Source organism: Penicillium samsonianum (genome assembly GCF_028829775.1).
Source record: "Penicillium samsonianum strain IBT 33392 chromosome Unknown utg000003l_segment0_segment0, whole genome shotgun sequence".
Classification (NCBI taxonomy): domain Eukaryota; kingdom Fungi; phylum Ascomycota; class Eurotiomycetes; order Eurotiales; family Aspergillaceae; genus Penicillium; species Penicillium samsonianum.
Window position 1 is genome coordinate 2,301,025 of NW_026643261.1, and position 16,542 is coordinate 2,317,566.

The 16,542-nt window shown below is 47.4% G+C and overlaps 6 protein-coding genes across 6 annotated transcripts; 2 read left to right on the forward strand and 4 right to left on the reverse strand.

The window, feature by feature from the left end:
* Positions 1-31: 31 nt before the first annotated feature.
* On the reverse strand, positions 32-1,609 carry N7471_004462 (putative FAD-dependent oxygenase; the record flags this gene model as incomplete). The annotated part of the gene is made up of 2 exons (XM_057277181.1): positions 32-1,270; positions 1,337-1,609. The coding sequence occupies 2 exons, from the start codon at positions 1,607-1,609 to the stop codon at positions 32-34; spliced, it is 1,512 nt and encodes a 503-aa protein (XP_057136791.1).
* A 1,306-nt stretch (positions 1,610-2,915) lies between these two features.
* N7471_004463 (uncharacterized protein) lies at positions 2,916-4,446 on the forward strand (the record flags this gene model as incomplete). Its single annotated transcript, XM_057277182.1, has 6 exons — positions 2,916-3,107; positions 3,168-3,295; positions 3,360-3,459; positions 3,521-3,662; positions 3,716-3,924; positions 3,997-4,446. The coding sequence occupies 6 exons, from the start codon at positions 2,916-2,918 to the stop codon at positions 4,444-4,446; spliced, it is 1,221 nt and encodes a 406-aa protein (XP_057136792.1).
* An 808-nt stretch (positions 4,447-5,254) lies between these two features.
* N7471_004464 (bromodomain-containing protein) lies at positions 5,255-6,553 on the forward strand (the record flags this gene model as incomplete). The annotated part of the gene is made up of 2 exons (XM_057277183.1): positions 5,255-5,434; positions 5,483-6,553. The coding sequence occupies 2 exons, from the start codon at positions 5,255-5,257 to the stop codon at positions 6,551-6,553; spliced, it is 1,251 nt and encodes a 416-aa protein (XP_057136793.1).
* Positions 6,554-6,924: 371 nt separating this feature from the next.
* Positions 6,925-8,231, reverse strand: N7471_004465 (WD40 repeat domain-containing protein; the record flags this gene model as incomplete). The annotated part of the gene is made up of 2 exons (XM_057277184.1): positions 6,925-7,789; positions 7,873-8,231. The coding sequence occupies 2 exons, from the start codon at positions 8,229-8,231 to the stop codon at positions 6,925-6,927; spliced, it is 1,224 nt and encodes a 407-aa protein (XP_057136794.1).
* A 422-nt stretch (positions 8,232-8,653) lies between these two features.
* On the reverse strand, positions 8,654-10,142 carry N7471_004466 (glycoside hydrolase family 7 protein; the record flags this gene model as incomplete). Its single annotated transcript, XM_057277185.1, has 3 exons — positions 8,654-9,421; positions 9,484-9,867; positions 9,927-10,142. The coding sequence occupies 3 exons, from the start codon at positions 10,140-10,142 to the stop codon at positions 8,654-8,656; spliced, it is 1,368 nt and encodes a 455-aa protein (XP_057136795.1).
* Positions 10,143-14,114: 3,972 nt separating this feature from the next.
* N7471_004467 (putative exo-polygalacturonase) lies at positions 14,115-15,759 on the reverse strand (the record flags this gene model as incomplete). The annotated part of the gene is made up of 6 exons (XM_057277186.1): positions 14,115-14,476; positions 14,550-14,619; positions 14,701-14,942; positions 14,998-15,077; positions 15,162-15,427; positions 15,499-15,759. 6 exons carry the CDS (start codon positions 15,757-15,759, stop codon positions 14,115-14,117), a joined length of 1,281 nt encoding a protein of 426 aa, XP_057136796.1.
* Between the last annotated feature and the right edge of the window lie 783 nt (positions 15,760-16,542).

The following is a 16,542-nucleotide window of genomic DNA, read 5'->3' on the forward strand; positions in this document are numbered from 1 at the left end:
GCACAAATCTTCAAGCCCTTGCTCAACTCATCTATGCGATCGGCGCGTAAAAGCTAAACTTGCCAGTCGGGTCGTACTTCTTCTTCAGGGCCAGCAGGCGCTGTTGGTTGCTGCCATACAGCTGCTGCGGTGTCTCATCTCCGTGGGCATAGTTGACATATGCGCGAATGTCCTCGCGGTCACTGGCTTCAAAGAGGATGTTGCGGAGTTGGTTACCCAAATCAACCGACTTGGCCGCAACTGCTGCATCGCCAGGCAGGTAGTTGATGAGCGGAGCGGCAAGGATATTCGAGCTGCGGAAAGCGAAAGAACTCGAGCTGCTGGGGATCGCGTGCACGCCCCCAAAGGAGTAACCCTCGAACATGAGGATTGAATTGTTGAAGGCAGAGGATCCACTGATGGCAGGGGCGTAGATTTCCCATGCCTTCTTCTGAGCCGGAATGTCGTATGATTGGAGATAGATGGGGTAGCGGGGGTTAGCGAACCCGACATTTTGGCATGGCGGGGAGTCTAGGGCAATGCCGGTCCATCCAGCGAGGTCCTTGTAGGTGCCTGTCTGGGGCACAGCGGAAAGCGGTCCGAGGTCGTGGAAAGGCTTGGTGTAAATCGAGTCGACGGCCTTCACTCCCTCCTGGATGATATATAATACGATGACAGGGTTGTTTGGGTCAATATCGGCTCTGTTCATCCAGTACGACCAGTTGATGACACCGGCGGGCTGGGTGCCATTCTTCAGAAGATATTCGTTGACAGCCTCGTAGACAGCCTCGACCTTATCACCACTAAAAGCGAGCGTCTCGATAGCCCAGTCACGGTGCTGGATATCGTAGATCTTACTGGTGAGAGAAGTCACAATGCCGAAGTTGTGGCCAGCACCCTTCATCGCCCAAAAGAGGTCGGAGCTTTGGTTAATCGTCTTCAAGGTACCGTCGGCAAGAACGACATTCATCGCAACGAATTGGTCAGAGACGAGTCCGTGGTGGCCCTGGAGCCATCCATGTCCACCGCCAAGCGCCGGTCCTAGAAGACTGACACATTCACAGGTTCCAGTAACTGTCTGCTTTCCTGCGGCCCAAAGCTGGTCGGTGACCACCTTAGACATGGTTCCTCCACCAATCGTGGCTGTCTTTCCATTTTTGGCAATCTTGACGCTGCTCAGCTGGCTCAGAGAGATTCCGACGCCATGGTCCATCTTACCCAGCGAAACAAGGGCTCCGTGGACACCATTGTACGTGAGGAAGGGCAGGTCCTTCTTGTTGGCAAATTTCACCTAAACCATCACAATTAGTATCTGTCTTTGCCCAATTGAGATATACAGAAAAGAAATTTTACATACCGTCTCAACAACATCATTCTCAGTGCCGGGCACGACGACGATGTTCACCTTAGGTTCTTCAAGAGCAGACCACCGCGTTGTAACATCCTTGAACCCGCTAGACCCCGGAGAATACACCTTGGCAGAGCTTGAAAGCTTCTTGCCGAGGGCCTCCAAGTCAGCATCGCCACGTGGGCAAAGGCCCCCCTCGATACCGCTAGGGAAAGTCAGGGAGGCCGCGGAAAGTGCCCAAGCCGCAACGGCCGTGATCAGCTCTATCTTGAGTCGATACATTGCTCAAAAGAGGATGTCTTGAAATTGGTAAAGACTAAAAAACAAACAAAACCAAATACCCCTTGTGTTCAATCGTCAGAAGACGTCAAGAAAAAGTGGGTATGTTATGCTGCACCTCGGTCGGAATCCCTGCCAGTTGTGCGGTCCTCTAACTATTTATTGCATTGTAAAACTGCCCTAGGGTTAGTTTGGTTAGGTTGTTTCTCCTTTTAATACCGCAGTACAAAGTAATTATTATTCTTGAAAACGCCTCAATGGCATAGTTATAAGATAAAGAAATCCACTCCGGCTTAGCGCTCCTCTTCTGTACGGTTTTGTAGAACAGCCCTACAATATCTCCAACGGGTTGTAAATAATCTCCCTACGTTCCGTAATTGCACTCCCTAATCGTCCTATGCCTTTTTAATGTTTCTCCCGGTTGAGAACTGCCGGCAGACTCTTCCCTGTAGCCACGCTAATGCAGGGGGCTAAGCCATGTTACATCCGGCATCAGCCTGTATCGCAGCCCTAATAAACGCAACCATTTGATCGGGACAATTAAGATCCACTATGGTGCTCGAATGGAACGTGCTTAGCTGCATCATGGTTGGATATGAATACCGGTATGGCCCCAAACCTGTGGGGTGGTGCATCCATCGCGCCTTCGCAAAGGTTCCACTATTATCTCGCTACTGGACATCCTCAACTATGTGTCTTAGATTTCAGGTCGGATTTAATTTAGAGGGAATGCCACTTAATTTATCAAATTCAAATTTGCTTAGATTAATTTTTTTCTGTCAGGGGCAATGGGTTCAATTTTCCTCTCAAAATGCCTAATATGCCTAGCAGGTGTCATTCGCTGCCATGTGGGAAACGGAGTAAACTGTATCCGATCGACCGTAATCGGTATAAATGCCGAATCTTGGAACCTGGAAAAATAGCCAGCTGAAGGATCCACGGTTAACACGTGGACATCCATGGATACGCAGATACCTACTAATTTAGACAAACTCTATCTGGGTCAATTTGGTGCCCAGTTGCACTTGTGGCTTCCAAAAAATCAAGATATTCGCGGAACCTTGGAATCCTTGTGAACGGAACGAACCTTCCAGGCCTTTTCCAAGGTTGTATGGACCATAGATACCCGCTCGCGTACCAGTATTTTCTTAGGTTTCTCCGATGAATATCTCCCGTTTGGGGCGAAATCGTAATCCAGCGATCGAAGAGAGATTTGCGCTAGTGCAGGGGAGATAATCTACTGTTCTTGCCTTCTCTATTCTCATGCGCAAATCTTCGCTCTAATCCCGTCCCCCGCTATCTTTCACGAATGTCGAGCATCATGACATTTGGATTAGAGCCGCGAGATGCCGCGGCGGATGCTGCCTACAAGTCCACAGTTGAATTATGGACGTTATATTCAATTGGCGTTGCCGTGACAATTCTTAGAACATACGCTCGGAGCAGAGCCGGGGGATGGAGGAATTTACGACTCGACGATTATGTTATATGGGTTGCAATTGTGATTGACTCCAATTGATCATATGCCGTCCTACTGATTGCTGATTTCCAATTCGTACAGATACTCTATACTGCACAGACGTCGCTTGCTTATAGTGTGGGCAATGTATCTAATGGCCTCGCCAACAATGGCATGACAACCGCCCAGCGAGAGGCACTACACCCAGACAACCCAATGTACAGGGCCAGGTGCGTCTACCCAAATTGTCAACCAAAGAGCAAATTCGAATGCGATCACTAATCATTTGATTAGAGTAATTGGCTCCAAGATTCAAATCGCGGGCTGGACCACTTATTCGGCATTGATTAATTCACTCAAGTTGTCCATGCTGGCATTCTACGTTCGACTAATGGTATTACTCTCGATAATTCCCAACAATCGATGTTTCGCAACAAGTAACTGATACCAGACAGGATGGCCTTGGCCGGCGCTATCGAATTCCCATTTATGTTGGGTTTGCCCTTGTCATCGGGAGCTTTGTCGCAAGTGTCATCACAATATTTAGCGCATGCCGACCATTCCACAAAAACTGGCAGATCAATCCAGATCCCGGCAGTGAGACTCTCATCTTGCCCTAGGCACTCAACATCTGCTAACTATGCCTCTAGACGTGTGCCAACCGGCCATTTCCAAGCCGGTCATCGCAGTAACGTTCGCCGCTAACCTCATTACCGATCCATATCTTATATTCATCCCGATTCCCATGCTTTGGCAATCGAGTCTGAAGCCTTTGAAGAAAATCGCGGCCACTATCGTACTCAGTGCGGGTATCTTTATTCTTGTTTGCGCCACTATCAAGAGTGTTTTTCTCCTAGTGGTGAGTTTCGATATATTCGCATTGCCCCCGGCTTAAAGGTATTTGTCTAATTCCATTGATCGTTTTCTATAGGATCCTGAAGACGGTGCACAACTCGCCAATGAATGGGGAACCCGCGAAACGTTCGTCGCAGTCGTCACGACCAATCTTCCCATGATCTTTCACCTGTTCAGAATTTGGCTCAGCAAAATTTTCGGCAGCCAGTTTCAGTCGTCCCAAAAGACACATAAATCGCCCTCGGGTGGTTTCCGGAGCATTGGTGGCGGCGGCGACTATGCTAGTCGGAAGGGTCACGGTCCTGCGAGTACGGATCCTATGACCATTGGTATGTCATTTACCGAGAGTGAGGAACGGATGATGGAAGACGTTAAAATGCAGAACTTGAAGGCATATCCGGCACCTATGTCTGGCAACCCGGCCTCGGGTGCTATCGTGGTCTCCAATCAGATTGATATCACCCATGAGACTCGGACTAATCACAATAGTAAACAGACTGGGAAAAAGTCACCTGAGGCATGGTAATGTCAGGGTTTTATATGTAAAGTTAATAATGTATATTTCAATTTCAGGCCTTCTAACACTGGATTATTTCTCTATTGCGCATGTTATAGATTCCCAAGTAAGCCAAAACAGACACATTGAGCAGATACACAAATCAAACCATCTTCTCTTGGATCACAGTGGGTGTTAAATGCGATTGACGTTAACACACAAGCGACTTGCAATAATCCGATTTCTGTCGACGACAATGCTGAAGACACCAGTATTTTGGACCCCGCAAGCTCTGAGTCTGACTATGCATTAGGAATGAGCAGTCAAGATCATGGGACTAGAATAGCGGCTGTTCAATTCTTTGTCCCGCTCATAAATATCATTATCTCAACTACCTCTACTTAGAAGGTTGTTTATATGTCTAACTCACGTGATGGGATCGTCCAGATGTGTATGTACATCACTGGGGCCTTGTAGATCTCTTTCTCTCCACTACATCCACTCCTCTCCTCTCCCCCGTCCGTGCGCTTCCTATAGTCCCCAGGTGAATGCATGGTTTTATTTTTCTCTTTTGATCTTCTATGTGCCTTCCCTAGAAAAACCAAACATACAATTACATCTCAAAACCAAACAGTGTTTATATAAGCGAGAACAAGTGGCATCCAGTGAGCATTGACCACCGGGTCCTACACTGAATTGACCTCTGACCTCGGATTCTATTTAACTCAGCATTCCATTATTGTGGGGGGAAGACTGCAATCAGTTCAGTGAGCCCGAAGTTCACTTATACGATTTTGCATGTTTCCTATCGCAAGTTCAGCGTCGCCAACACACGCAAATGGACAAAGTAGAGTCGCAAGCCGACAGCGGGCCAAATCTCCTCGTCGCGAAGCGCACGGCTTGTGAAGAGCCGAATATCGCCCCCGATACCAAAAGATCCAAAGGCTTTCACAATGGGTTGACAGAGGCGGACGTTGAAACTCCAGCCATAACCCGGAAGGCTCCTTTCCCAGAGAAGGTATGCTAGCACCTTTGAATATCAAGAAGATTTCTAACTGCTCTAAAGCCTGCAGTCTTGGAAGAACGAAATGGCGAGATCGAGTTCCGAGTTGTCAACAATGACGGCTCCAGAGAGAGTACGATTATTCTTACAGGTCTCAAATGCCTATTTCAAAAGCAACTTCCGGAAATGCTTAAGGCTTATATCGCACGTCTTGTCTACGATCGCTCTCATGTATCGATCGCTATCGTTAAAATGCCTCTAGAGGTCATTGGTGGCATAGCATTTCGAGAATTCCGAGACCGCAAGTTTGCCGAAATCGTTTTTTGTGCAGTTTCGTCTGATCAGCAGGTGAAAGGATACGGAGCGCATCTCATGGCCCATTTAAAGGATTATATCAGAGCTACTTCCCCGGTGATGCATTTTCTGACTTACGCCGATAATCATGCCATCGGGTATTTTCAAAAGCAAGGTTTTACCAAAGAGATTACTCTCGACAATTCTATCTGGATGGGGTGTATTAAGGATTACGATGGAGGTACTCTTATGCAATGCTCAATGCTTGCCCGAATACGATATCTCGAAACTGGTCGAATGCTTCTCAAGCAGAAAGAATCTGTTCTAGCCAAAATACGAACTTTGAGCAAAAGTCATATCATTCATCTACCGCCTCAGCAATGGGCTGACGCGAACGACGGCGTCGTGATTCCAATCGATCCACTCTCCATCCCTGCCATCCGGGCAACTGGTTGGTCTCCAGATATGGACGAGTTAGCACGAGAAGCATCCCGCGGATCTCGGTTCAACGGACCTCATTTCAACGAATTTCGAGGTTTTATAAATGAAATCCAAAACCACAATCAAGCATGGCCCTTCCTCAGTCCTGTCAACAAAGATGAAGTCCCTGATTATTACAACACCATTGTATCGCCAATGGATCTGTCAACCATAGAAAAAAGATTGGAGCATTACACTACTCCAAAAGACCTTGTCGACGATCTCAAGTTGATTTTCAGTAACTGTCGGCAGTATAATGACGCCACAACGGTATACGCTAAGTGTGCGGTCAAGCTGGAGAAGTACATGTGGAAACTTATCAAGGATATTCCGGAGTGGTCTGATTTGCTTGAAGAATGATTCGTGCTAGTGCATTATTTGGAGTTGTGTTGCTGAATGAAGCGAAATTTTTGTATGGTTGGAGTCAGTATCGGCCGATTGGGTTTGAGGTGCTATACAAAGCAAGACATCAATGATGTCGATATTTACTGCGATTCTGAGCCCCTGATGCTTAGTTGGCGTTGGAAAACAAGCCGTGGACCTTGGAACAACCTAGAGTAAAGTAAGGAGGGAAACATACGGAGTACATTATCTCTAGATGGAGATATAGATATTTTTCCTCCAATTAGCTCTTAGAAACCCTAACACCAACGCTATGTACACTTTTTCTTATTTTCGGGTTGAACAATTGATCTGCAGATGTGGGTATCAGATAATGGGGTATTGAGACATTAGTCCAGGTCGTGGAAGGCCATGATATGCTGTCCACCACTGCGGTCCTTGCTCTTGGACTTCTTGCGCTTCTTTCGGTCCTTTGGATCCTCGCGACGTTCCGCATCGCTGTCATCCGAATCCTTATCGTCATCACTATCATCCATCATGTCTTCATCGCCAGATCCATCACCGACATTGTCCTCAGCCTCGTGCCACACCTTGACGGTTTGACCACCACCAGAGACCATACGGCCTTCCACGTCAAAGCCCAAGCCCACAACACCATCGATCTCATCGTGCACAACCTCAGAAACGACTTGGTTGGGTCCGATGCGCACGAATTTCACCTTTCCGCTTGAGAGGCCTGCGGCCACCACCTTGCCCAAATAGTCAGGCCCAACTGACATTGTCTCGATGGAATCTCCGCCATCGGCACTGCGGTCAACGTAGATCCGCTCATCCTGGTCATCCCACGCACCCTTCTCCCAGAGAGTTAGGATACCGCTGGCTCCACCAACAATCAACTTCTCGCCCCGGCTAGTTCCGCTGGAGGGCAGACCACCCATAAAGACGGAGCTGACCAATTCTTCTTCCTGGTTCTCGCTGCGCACCAGAACGCCCCTCCGGAGATCTGTCACGGCCAGGGTTGTTCCACCAGTTGTGACCCACTGCTTGCTGAAGCCCGACGTGCTAGTTTCGGAAGCCGGCAGAGGAGTAAGAGAAGAGATGTAGTCGTCGTGGGGGTGGTGTGACTGCTCAGGCCGCGCGGACACCTTGGAGTAGGGGATACGGAGATCGTAGAGGTGCAGAGCGCTTGAGTCGGTACCGAGGAGAAGAGTTTGAGGAGAAAGGGCGTGGATCATGGTTGGCGCATCAATAGAGCTATATGACATCCAAAAACAGACGTGTCAGCCAAATGCAAAGGTCTGGGTTGCAACGCTTGATATTCGGGAGAGTTCCTTTACCCGTTCTTCTCAAGAGGGATCACAATCTTGTTTTGCACCTGACCAGTCTCCGTGCTTGCAGCCTTCACCATACCGTCTGTACCCGCTGAGTAAAGGGTTTTGCCATCCGTACCGAACCCTAGGGTGCGGCAGCTACCCTTGTGTCGCCGGGTTCTCCACATTGTGTCAATGTGACCCTTTCCGGTCCGGGCCGACGAATTCGGTGCAGAATCGGCATCGTCCTCTCCTTCTAAGGAAGGCAGTCGGAAGGTCTGGACGTGGCCCGAGGCCAGACCGACAGAGACTACGGGCTCCTCGGGGTGGATAGCCTGAGCGAAGAGGTCCGAGGAAAGCGGAAGCGTGCAGACCGTGTCGAACATGGTTGCGAATTGCGAGGGAAATGAGCACAAGATCTGAAGGTTTCTAGTGAGCCTAGTAAAAATCCGAATTCGTGTGAATTGAATCAAGAGAACCAATTGCAAAAGCTAGAGCTTTAGAGCTGGCCTTTGCCGTTTTTTTTTTCTGCCCCGCCGAGAATATACCGACCGCCTTCTTTACTTTTCAGGTTCAAATCGGCAAATGAGATCAATTCAATTCTGATAAACAACTTTGATTCTAAGACAAATAAACCAAGAATACAATCAAGAATACAGACAACTATCAACGAAAGAAACTTTATATACCATTCACCATTTTCTTCCAAATTGGGCATTTTCTGTCACTGGCTCAAGGATTTATGCAGCACGAAGACCCCGCATTCCAGGTGTAGCCGAGCTCAGCAAGTACCTGTCATTTTAACTCTTTAGGAAGAAGCGAAGGTGGAGCCAATGGGGCCGACCTTGATGTTGGAGTATGTCACCTTGGCGGAGCCCGACTCTTTCTCAACGGTCTCTGGATCGCCGGAGGTGGTGGCGCATGTGCCGCGAGCAGCACCAGGGTCGGAGGCAGAGGCATCAGTAGGGTAGACCTCGCCGTCCAACCAGAGCATGTTAGCATAGTGGTCATCCCACAAGCTCATGACAAGAACCATTCCCTGGTCCAAACCCTTGCCCATGGTAGCCAGACCACCGTGCTGAGCGAAGATATCCTCATCGCCGAAGGCCTTCTTCTGGGCTGTGCAGAAGTCCGTGGTAACCGAGTTTCCGGTTACACCGGTGATATCCGAGGCCGAGTTGGCGATGACCTTTCCGCCCTGCACGTAGATGCGCTTGATCTCGCTGAGGGTGCCGGAGTCGGTACCGTCGCTGGTGATGAACTGAGTAACCACGGTGATCTTGGACTTGGAGTCGACGGTCTTGCCGGGGCCGTAGAAGCTTTCGTTGCCCATGCGGAAGGAGTTGAAGTCACATCCATCGGGATCGCAGGTTCCTGCGTAGCGGGTGGAGGAGTAAGTTCCACCGCAGTTGTCGCCCTCGCACATGGTCTGTTCGGGGCTGTCGCAGGGGTGAGGAGTGTAAGCAGTGGAAATGCTGTTGGCTTCCCAGATATCCATCTCAGGGCAGCAAGATCCGTGGCCGCCAACACCAGCGTTCTTGTCGTTCTCAGAAGGCACCCAGCCGTCCACGTTGGCCTGTATCGCGCATTAGTTATTTTTCCCACAACCTTTTCGAATTGGCTGGTCGAAAAACTCACCTGGCCGTTGATGAACTTCAGATCACGAGGGCACTGAGAATCACAGTAGCCAGTTCCGTACTTGGCACCTGCCTTGTTGCCCTCGTACCTCTCCAAGCCACCATCGGAATCCATGGAGACAAAGTACAGAGCTCCATTGAGTCCGCAGGGCAGCTCGGAAGTATCCACATCGACTGTGAACTCCTGGTTCTTCAGCTTGAACATCTGGTAGGTAGTTTCGTCCTCCATCAGGAACAGACGAGAGCCAATGTTGGCGCCAGTGACGAAGCTCAAAGTGAGGGCATTGCCGTCGGTGGTCGCACCGTAGGTGCCGGCGTAGTCAGCGCCGTCCAGAGCGCAGTTTGTGGCGCAAGTCTTGTCATCGGGGCAGAGAGTCGCATCCCACTGTTATCAAAGAAGTCAATCAACATGAACACTCATCTTCTCGGTTCGGAATTTCTTACCTCGTTTCCAGTGTAGCAGTTGGTGGAACCATCGACAGAGTGAAGCCAGCGCCAGTTGGAATCAATGACAACAGAGCCCTTCTGGTCAGTGCAACTGCCCTCGGCAGTGCATTTTTGCCAGGTCAAAGAGGGATGGGTCTCAGCTTTCAATGTGCCAGCTTGCTGGGCATTGGCTGCCGCCGCCAGGGCGGAGAAAAGAAGTGCGCGTTGATACATTGCGGATGAAGCAAAGGTCGGTTTGCAATGTTATCTTGTTATCTTGTTGTCTGGCCTGCAGTTGATGAACAAAAATAATCTCGGGGTGGGAATAGATCTTTATATGTCTTTTCTCCGCACAGGATTGCTCTAAGTCATTGTAATGCAAGCCTTGACAATAGTCCTTTCTGCATAGCATAACCGGTGTGACGGACCGTGAGGCCGTCACCAAATTGGTATGGATAGTGAGTCCACAATCATCAATCCAGTATCGACTACCATACTGGGTGACCTCCGGTGTGGTACATACATTGATTTGAGAGTGGAACCGGCGCCTGAATCAGGAAGGGAATGATCATCGCCGGATGACTGTGGTGAGATGTCTCATCAAGGTCCTTACTGATATTGCAGTGGATAAACATGGGCTACTCGTTTCAACATCTGTGAAAACGGAGGATGCCCCGATCCAGTTCTGTCGATTGCTGTATAAGATTCGGGGAGCTTAATAGTGCAAGGAGCAATGACTGCAAACGAAGACGCTTTGAGGTATGTTGCCTGTCGATCTTTCATTTAGATATCCGGGCGGGTAATGTCTGGGCAGCAACTTGACTATATGATTTTTACTACCCCCGTATGCTCTACAGAATCAAAGATCATGAGACACTTTGTGGGGTTTGAAGGGTTGAAGGGTTGAAGCCTGCCAAGAGCGCCCCTAGATGAAATGGGCGCCATGGCGCTCCTCCACTGACATCAAACTGTCAAAAGGCTTTTTTGGGGTGTCAGATAATGTGGGATAATCTGCGAGGCGTTAAGCCCAAAGACGGGGGGGGTGGTTCTGTAGATCCTTCGGGCATAAAGCGTTTCAGTCTGAGACCATGATATTGTGAACAAAATAATTCCATTGCAATACCAGCTGTCTAGCAGAAATGATTTGATACTATGTACTGTTGTTATTCCCCTGGTTTATACATGCTAATCTCTATTTTGATATCACGTTTGGGACAATTCGCCGTCTCGGGAATATATTAATTTGAAACCGAGGCTCTATTTATACATACTGGTCTCTCCCACGTTTCCTTGAGTATTCCTAGTCCGGAATAAGAGAACAGGACAGACACTACTCCGTAGGCACAATAGATCAGCAGCGCGATGGTTTGATTTATGGAGACGTGGTACAACACATTGGACGGATTGCCCAACCCGAAGCATCGGAAGTAAAGAAGGTAAGATGAAGGACACATGCCAAGTCTTGGCTATTACAGTGAATCACATTGCGGGGTTTGCCAGTAGTATCGACAACACGGAGTACATACTCCAAGGAGAGACAGGCTCTAGCAGCATGGCAAAAGCCGGTGTTTCAAGATTCTATTGCCCGGATGCGCCGCGGCCTGTTTCGCAAATCGGAAGTCCAAATGGCAGCGCTCTTGTGCAAAATATTGGCGATTGGGAGGGATATAATTTTACCGACCAACGGAAAAAGCGCAGGATGATCCCCCGCATCCCGGCAGTTGCATGTGGTACCTGACGATAGCCCTAAAATCCCGTGGCTTTCCCGTGGCTTTGAAAATGTATATTTGCTGGTTGTCATGCCATCTCACCTTAGCTGCCTCGTTAATCCAGGATTGTATGCGGAAAATTCCGAGGAGTAATATATCCAGGTTACATCTGTCCAAGTTCGCTGCTTGTCCTGCAGATTCGAAGTGCAAATGGCCAAATCCGACACGGTAATTTGCCGTCAATATACGAGCCAAGCGTTTACCTGTGCTCCAATGGAGCCAAAACAAAGTGCCCTCTATGTGGACAAATTTCTCCGGATATGGTTATGCGACTGGCAACTCACCAATCATTGAACATGGGAATGAACTCAGGCAGGCTAATGCGCAGAATAATGCATGGATCTTCAAGGATGACTAGTATGTCGATCGTTTCCTGTTGTGGTAAGTCTCTTCAGGGCCGAGTGGAATAGATTAGATTCTCGGGCTGTTTTAGGCTGAATACCTTCAAGAGTACATAGGTAGGTAGCATTAGTGCTTACATTGAGGCGGAGGAATGGCCGGCGCCACCGATGGGAGAAAGGTCACAACATTGAGGATACATCCTAAGCAATTTAATGAATTCTAGTCATACCCAGCTTCTTACATGGAGCTACTAGATAGAGGCTATGAAAGTCCATATAATTTGATTGAAATAAAATGCAAGGAAGCATGCTCAAACGGTTTAGGACAGAAATCTACATGTAGAAAGGGAGAGAACAGCAAGATTAATTATCCTAAAATGAAACTGAGTATATTGCTACCTACCATACATACCATAAAATGAATGATATGAAGAAGCGAAAGGAAAACAAAAAAAAATAAACTCCGATGGGGGGATTCGAACCCCCGTTAGTGCTGTGAAAGAGCACAGTGATAACCCCTACACTACATCGGAATGCTATACAAATTTCAGCGATCCAGGGCACTATATCTCATAAACTTGCTGCTACTTCACTTCGCGTTGTTCCAATGTTAACCTATTCATTGTTGTTGAAGTTAAGTTTCCAACGAGAAAACTACTACAATGCCAGAATCTAAACAAGTGTGATAGCTGTGCGTAATGGGTATGGTGACCTCGTGTCATTATTCTATATTAGTAGTTGGTTCTAGTCTAGAAACTGAATAATTAATCTTGGCTATTAAGCACGAAGAGTAGTTGGATATGTATGATAAGAACCACACAAAAGCACCGAGGATCGGAGCTATCAAGATCTCACTTAATTAAGCTAGCTATGAACTTTATATAGAGGAAGCTAGTATGTCATTAAGGGCTCCTATTCATATATAATGCTGAAAGCCGCTGTCCTTTTAATTCGCACGTACACGGGTATATATATCTCTAAGTTATACGTGGTTTAACAAAAATCGAAGTGGAAAGACGCATAATATTTGGTTACGCACTCTTTTAATATGATTTTACCCGGTGTCTATTTCGAAAGGGAAAGGATAAAACGACCATAAAAGGTTATCGATATATACTAGGGTTCCTAGTTCACATCGATCATAAGCATAAGCTATGTCCGATGAAAGCTTTGAACAATATCACATTCCCGAGCGGAAAGTAAGAGTTTTTAGATGCACCTAGGTTTTGAATGACTAAAGTCTTACCTGGAGAGCGTGCGAGTACATCTCGACCCGTCTACTAATGTTTCAGAGTGACATCGTGGTGCTTCTAATTTCCTAGTTATATATTCTCCTGGTTATATATATAGAGATTTATAGTGTCGAAGCGAGAAAACAAGACGTCTCTAATTTTGTTTAGAGGAAGATATTATTATTGGCTACAACATATGCAAATAAAGAAACGGATATCAAAAATAGACCCTAAAAACAGAAGGAAAAAAAAAGAAATTCTCCGATGGGGGGATTCGAACCCCCGTTAGTGCTGTGAAAGAGCACAGTGATAACCCCTACACTACATCGGAGTGTTGTATGGAAATGTCCCCTAATTTATTAATTGAGCTCGTTCTATTATACAAGAATAGTCGACCGCTTATGCGGCCTTTGTCAAGTCTTTTTTGGTAGTCTCCTCAGGTAGTCTTTTCAGATGTCTTTTTAAATGTCTTTTTTGGTTATTGTCAGATTCGTTTCAATTAGTCTTCTCAGTCAGTCTTTTTAGATGTCTGTTTTACATAGATATTTTCTCTCCCTTCTCAGTTTGTCAAGGAGGGAGCAGAAAAACGCGGTTAGAGGCTTAATTTGTGAAACGGACTTTTCTATGTATAACCAGGATTGTACTCATTTATTCACATTGACATGCGAGGAAGTTCGCCGATGATTTGTGTTGCCTATCCCCCTCTCCAAGATTCCATCTATGCCGACGGAGGGGTATTGAGTCTTGATCCAGCCGGCTAAATTACACCAAATAGAGTCGTTTGGTGATGAATTCTTCATTGCAGAGAGTGCAACCCTATCCCTGTCCGCAGCCTACAGCCTTGGATTTACTGTCGAGGATCCTTTAGCACTCCCCAGTGGCGCTCCCACCCACACAAGGTACTCCAGTGCAGCTGAACCCCATCGGATTTGCGACGTTCCCACACAAGTACTCACTCGCGACGGTGCCATTGTCGAGGTGCAGGGTACTGTCAACGATGGTGATATTGGTACACGGCGCCACGGCACTGCACTGAAGGCTCGCCAACCTTGTCGATTTGCTAGTGCCAGACAGCCCGTCAATCTCCACATTTCTGATCTGAAATTCCGAATTCGTGCAGTTGCCCACGCCCGGCGCACCAGAGAACCGCGTGCACTGCGAGATTGCGAACGCGGCCCCGCGAAGCCCCGTTGTGGTTAGGTTCGTGAGTTTCATCCCAGACGCAACTGGATATGTTAGCTCTCGATTACTCCCTGATTGAGCGGTAGGTGGAATGGGAGCCAGCCATCAAATACTTACACCCGAGTCCACCGCCGCCTCCGTTCGGTGGGTAGCCATTCTGGTCGGCAGTCCACGTCTTTATGTAGAACTAAGGGATATTTGAGTTATAACCTCATCCCCATGGCTGTCTGGCCTAATACAATATGTTGTTCATGTTTTGGTCACTCACAGCATGTAATGTGTTGTCATACTCGACGTTCTTGACTGTGATCCGCTCGATCGTCTCGAATTGATCATTGTACTGCCCAATACTCCCTATCGCAATGCCTAGACCATTATGGAACTTGCTGTTTGTGATAGTTATATCGGTGCTGTTGGCCTTCATTGAAAGGCTGTCGTCACCGTTGTAGACGGTCCAGTTATTGAATGTGATATGAGAAGACCGAATGGTATCGGCCCCGTCGGTGTTGGCTGTGTCAAGTCAGTATTTTCTCATTAAAGCTGTGATCTTTTCCGAAAGCCTTACAGCTTTGAGCCCAGTTTCCTGTGTTATTGACAAGAATACTGTCCAGCAACACGTTGTGAGAGTTAATTATTGACATAGTCCTTTGAAGGTTAGGGCAACGGTTAGCAAGTAAAGACCACAGCATCCATGGGCCTTTCGAGACAAGTATCCGGTTTTTCACATACCACATCTGGCTCCTCAGGAAGGTGAGACCACGAATAACAGAGTTTGTAAGGTTGTCGAATGTCACAGCGTGCGGCCGGCCCGGGTAGTTGGATGTGTTTGGTTGCTTTCTGATCCATTGATACCAGTAGTCACCGTTGCCGTCAAACGTGCCTTTATCATAACCGTTGATACGAACATCATTCCCACCAATTATCAGAGCTGTTGACTGGTTCTGATATCCGACATCCATCGAGTTGTTCAGCCAGTAGGGGATGTCAGTGCTCCACTTAAACAAGGTAGATCATCAGTAATCAGACTTTGACTTCAACAGAACGCCTGGACAATGGGAAGGCATACCAGAAGCGTTCCGTGGATGTCGATATCAACATTGTTGAGCCAGGATATGTTCATGACAGAGTTGATGTAGTACGTTGTAGGTTCGAAGACGATTCTTCCATTATGGCCGCACTTTCTGAATGCCTTCAGGATTTCTGGGGCATCATCGGTCACATTAGTGCCCCCACTCCTGATTACACAACTCTTTTGATGGACCTTGGCTGCCACGGGATTCAATGGTGCTATCAGCAGCGACAATATGATTGGGATTGAGAACCACATGGCGAGAGAAGATATGGACAAGGAAGGGACACGGAAGGCTGTTTAGCCGTCTTCCTATTCCTATACTTTTTATGAGACATATATTCAATCCACCTGACCAATTTCTTTTTTTCGGTCTATCAGAGTCCGAATATAAACAAAGATTCGATTCCTACCTGTCACCTGCCAATCAACCGGATAATCACTCCGCTTAGCACCCGTGGATAGATATATTTGAGTTATCGGAGGAGGTAACGTTGCACGGATAAAAAGCCGTTGCTGCAGAACTACGCCGTATAAAGAAAGATTTGCATCAGTCTCCTTAAATCGCCTAATATGTCGGCACTATTTAAGCCGAATGTATTTGGCCGCGGTAGGATGGAATTGCGGGGATGCTTGGCATCTAGACATTGCTTAAGTTACTACTACGATGCATGATAGATACTATTTATCCAAGGAGTAATTACAAAACTGTCATAGGGCAAGTTACACACCACAAGCAGAAATGCCCACGTCTCTCAAAAATTAGGTGGCTTCCAGTCCATTCCATCCATAGTCAATTCCAGCGAATAGCGCAACTAGCTAGCCACAACTTCTAGTAGTAGACTCTAATAATCTAAGAATTTCTACTGAGACTGAGAAACCAACATCGTTTATTTAGCCAGGTAGTGTTAAAGGAGTGTTCACCTTAGCGGTTCGGGTGGAATCAAATGATGGGTTATATATATAGACTGTGTCCATAGCAGGTCGAGCTGTTGGGACAAAATATCCCTGGTTATACATAGAAAACTCTCTTGCACAAAT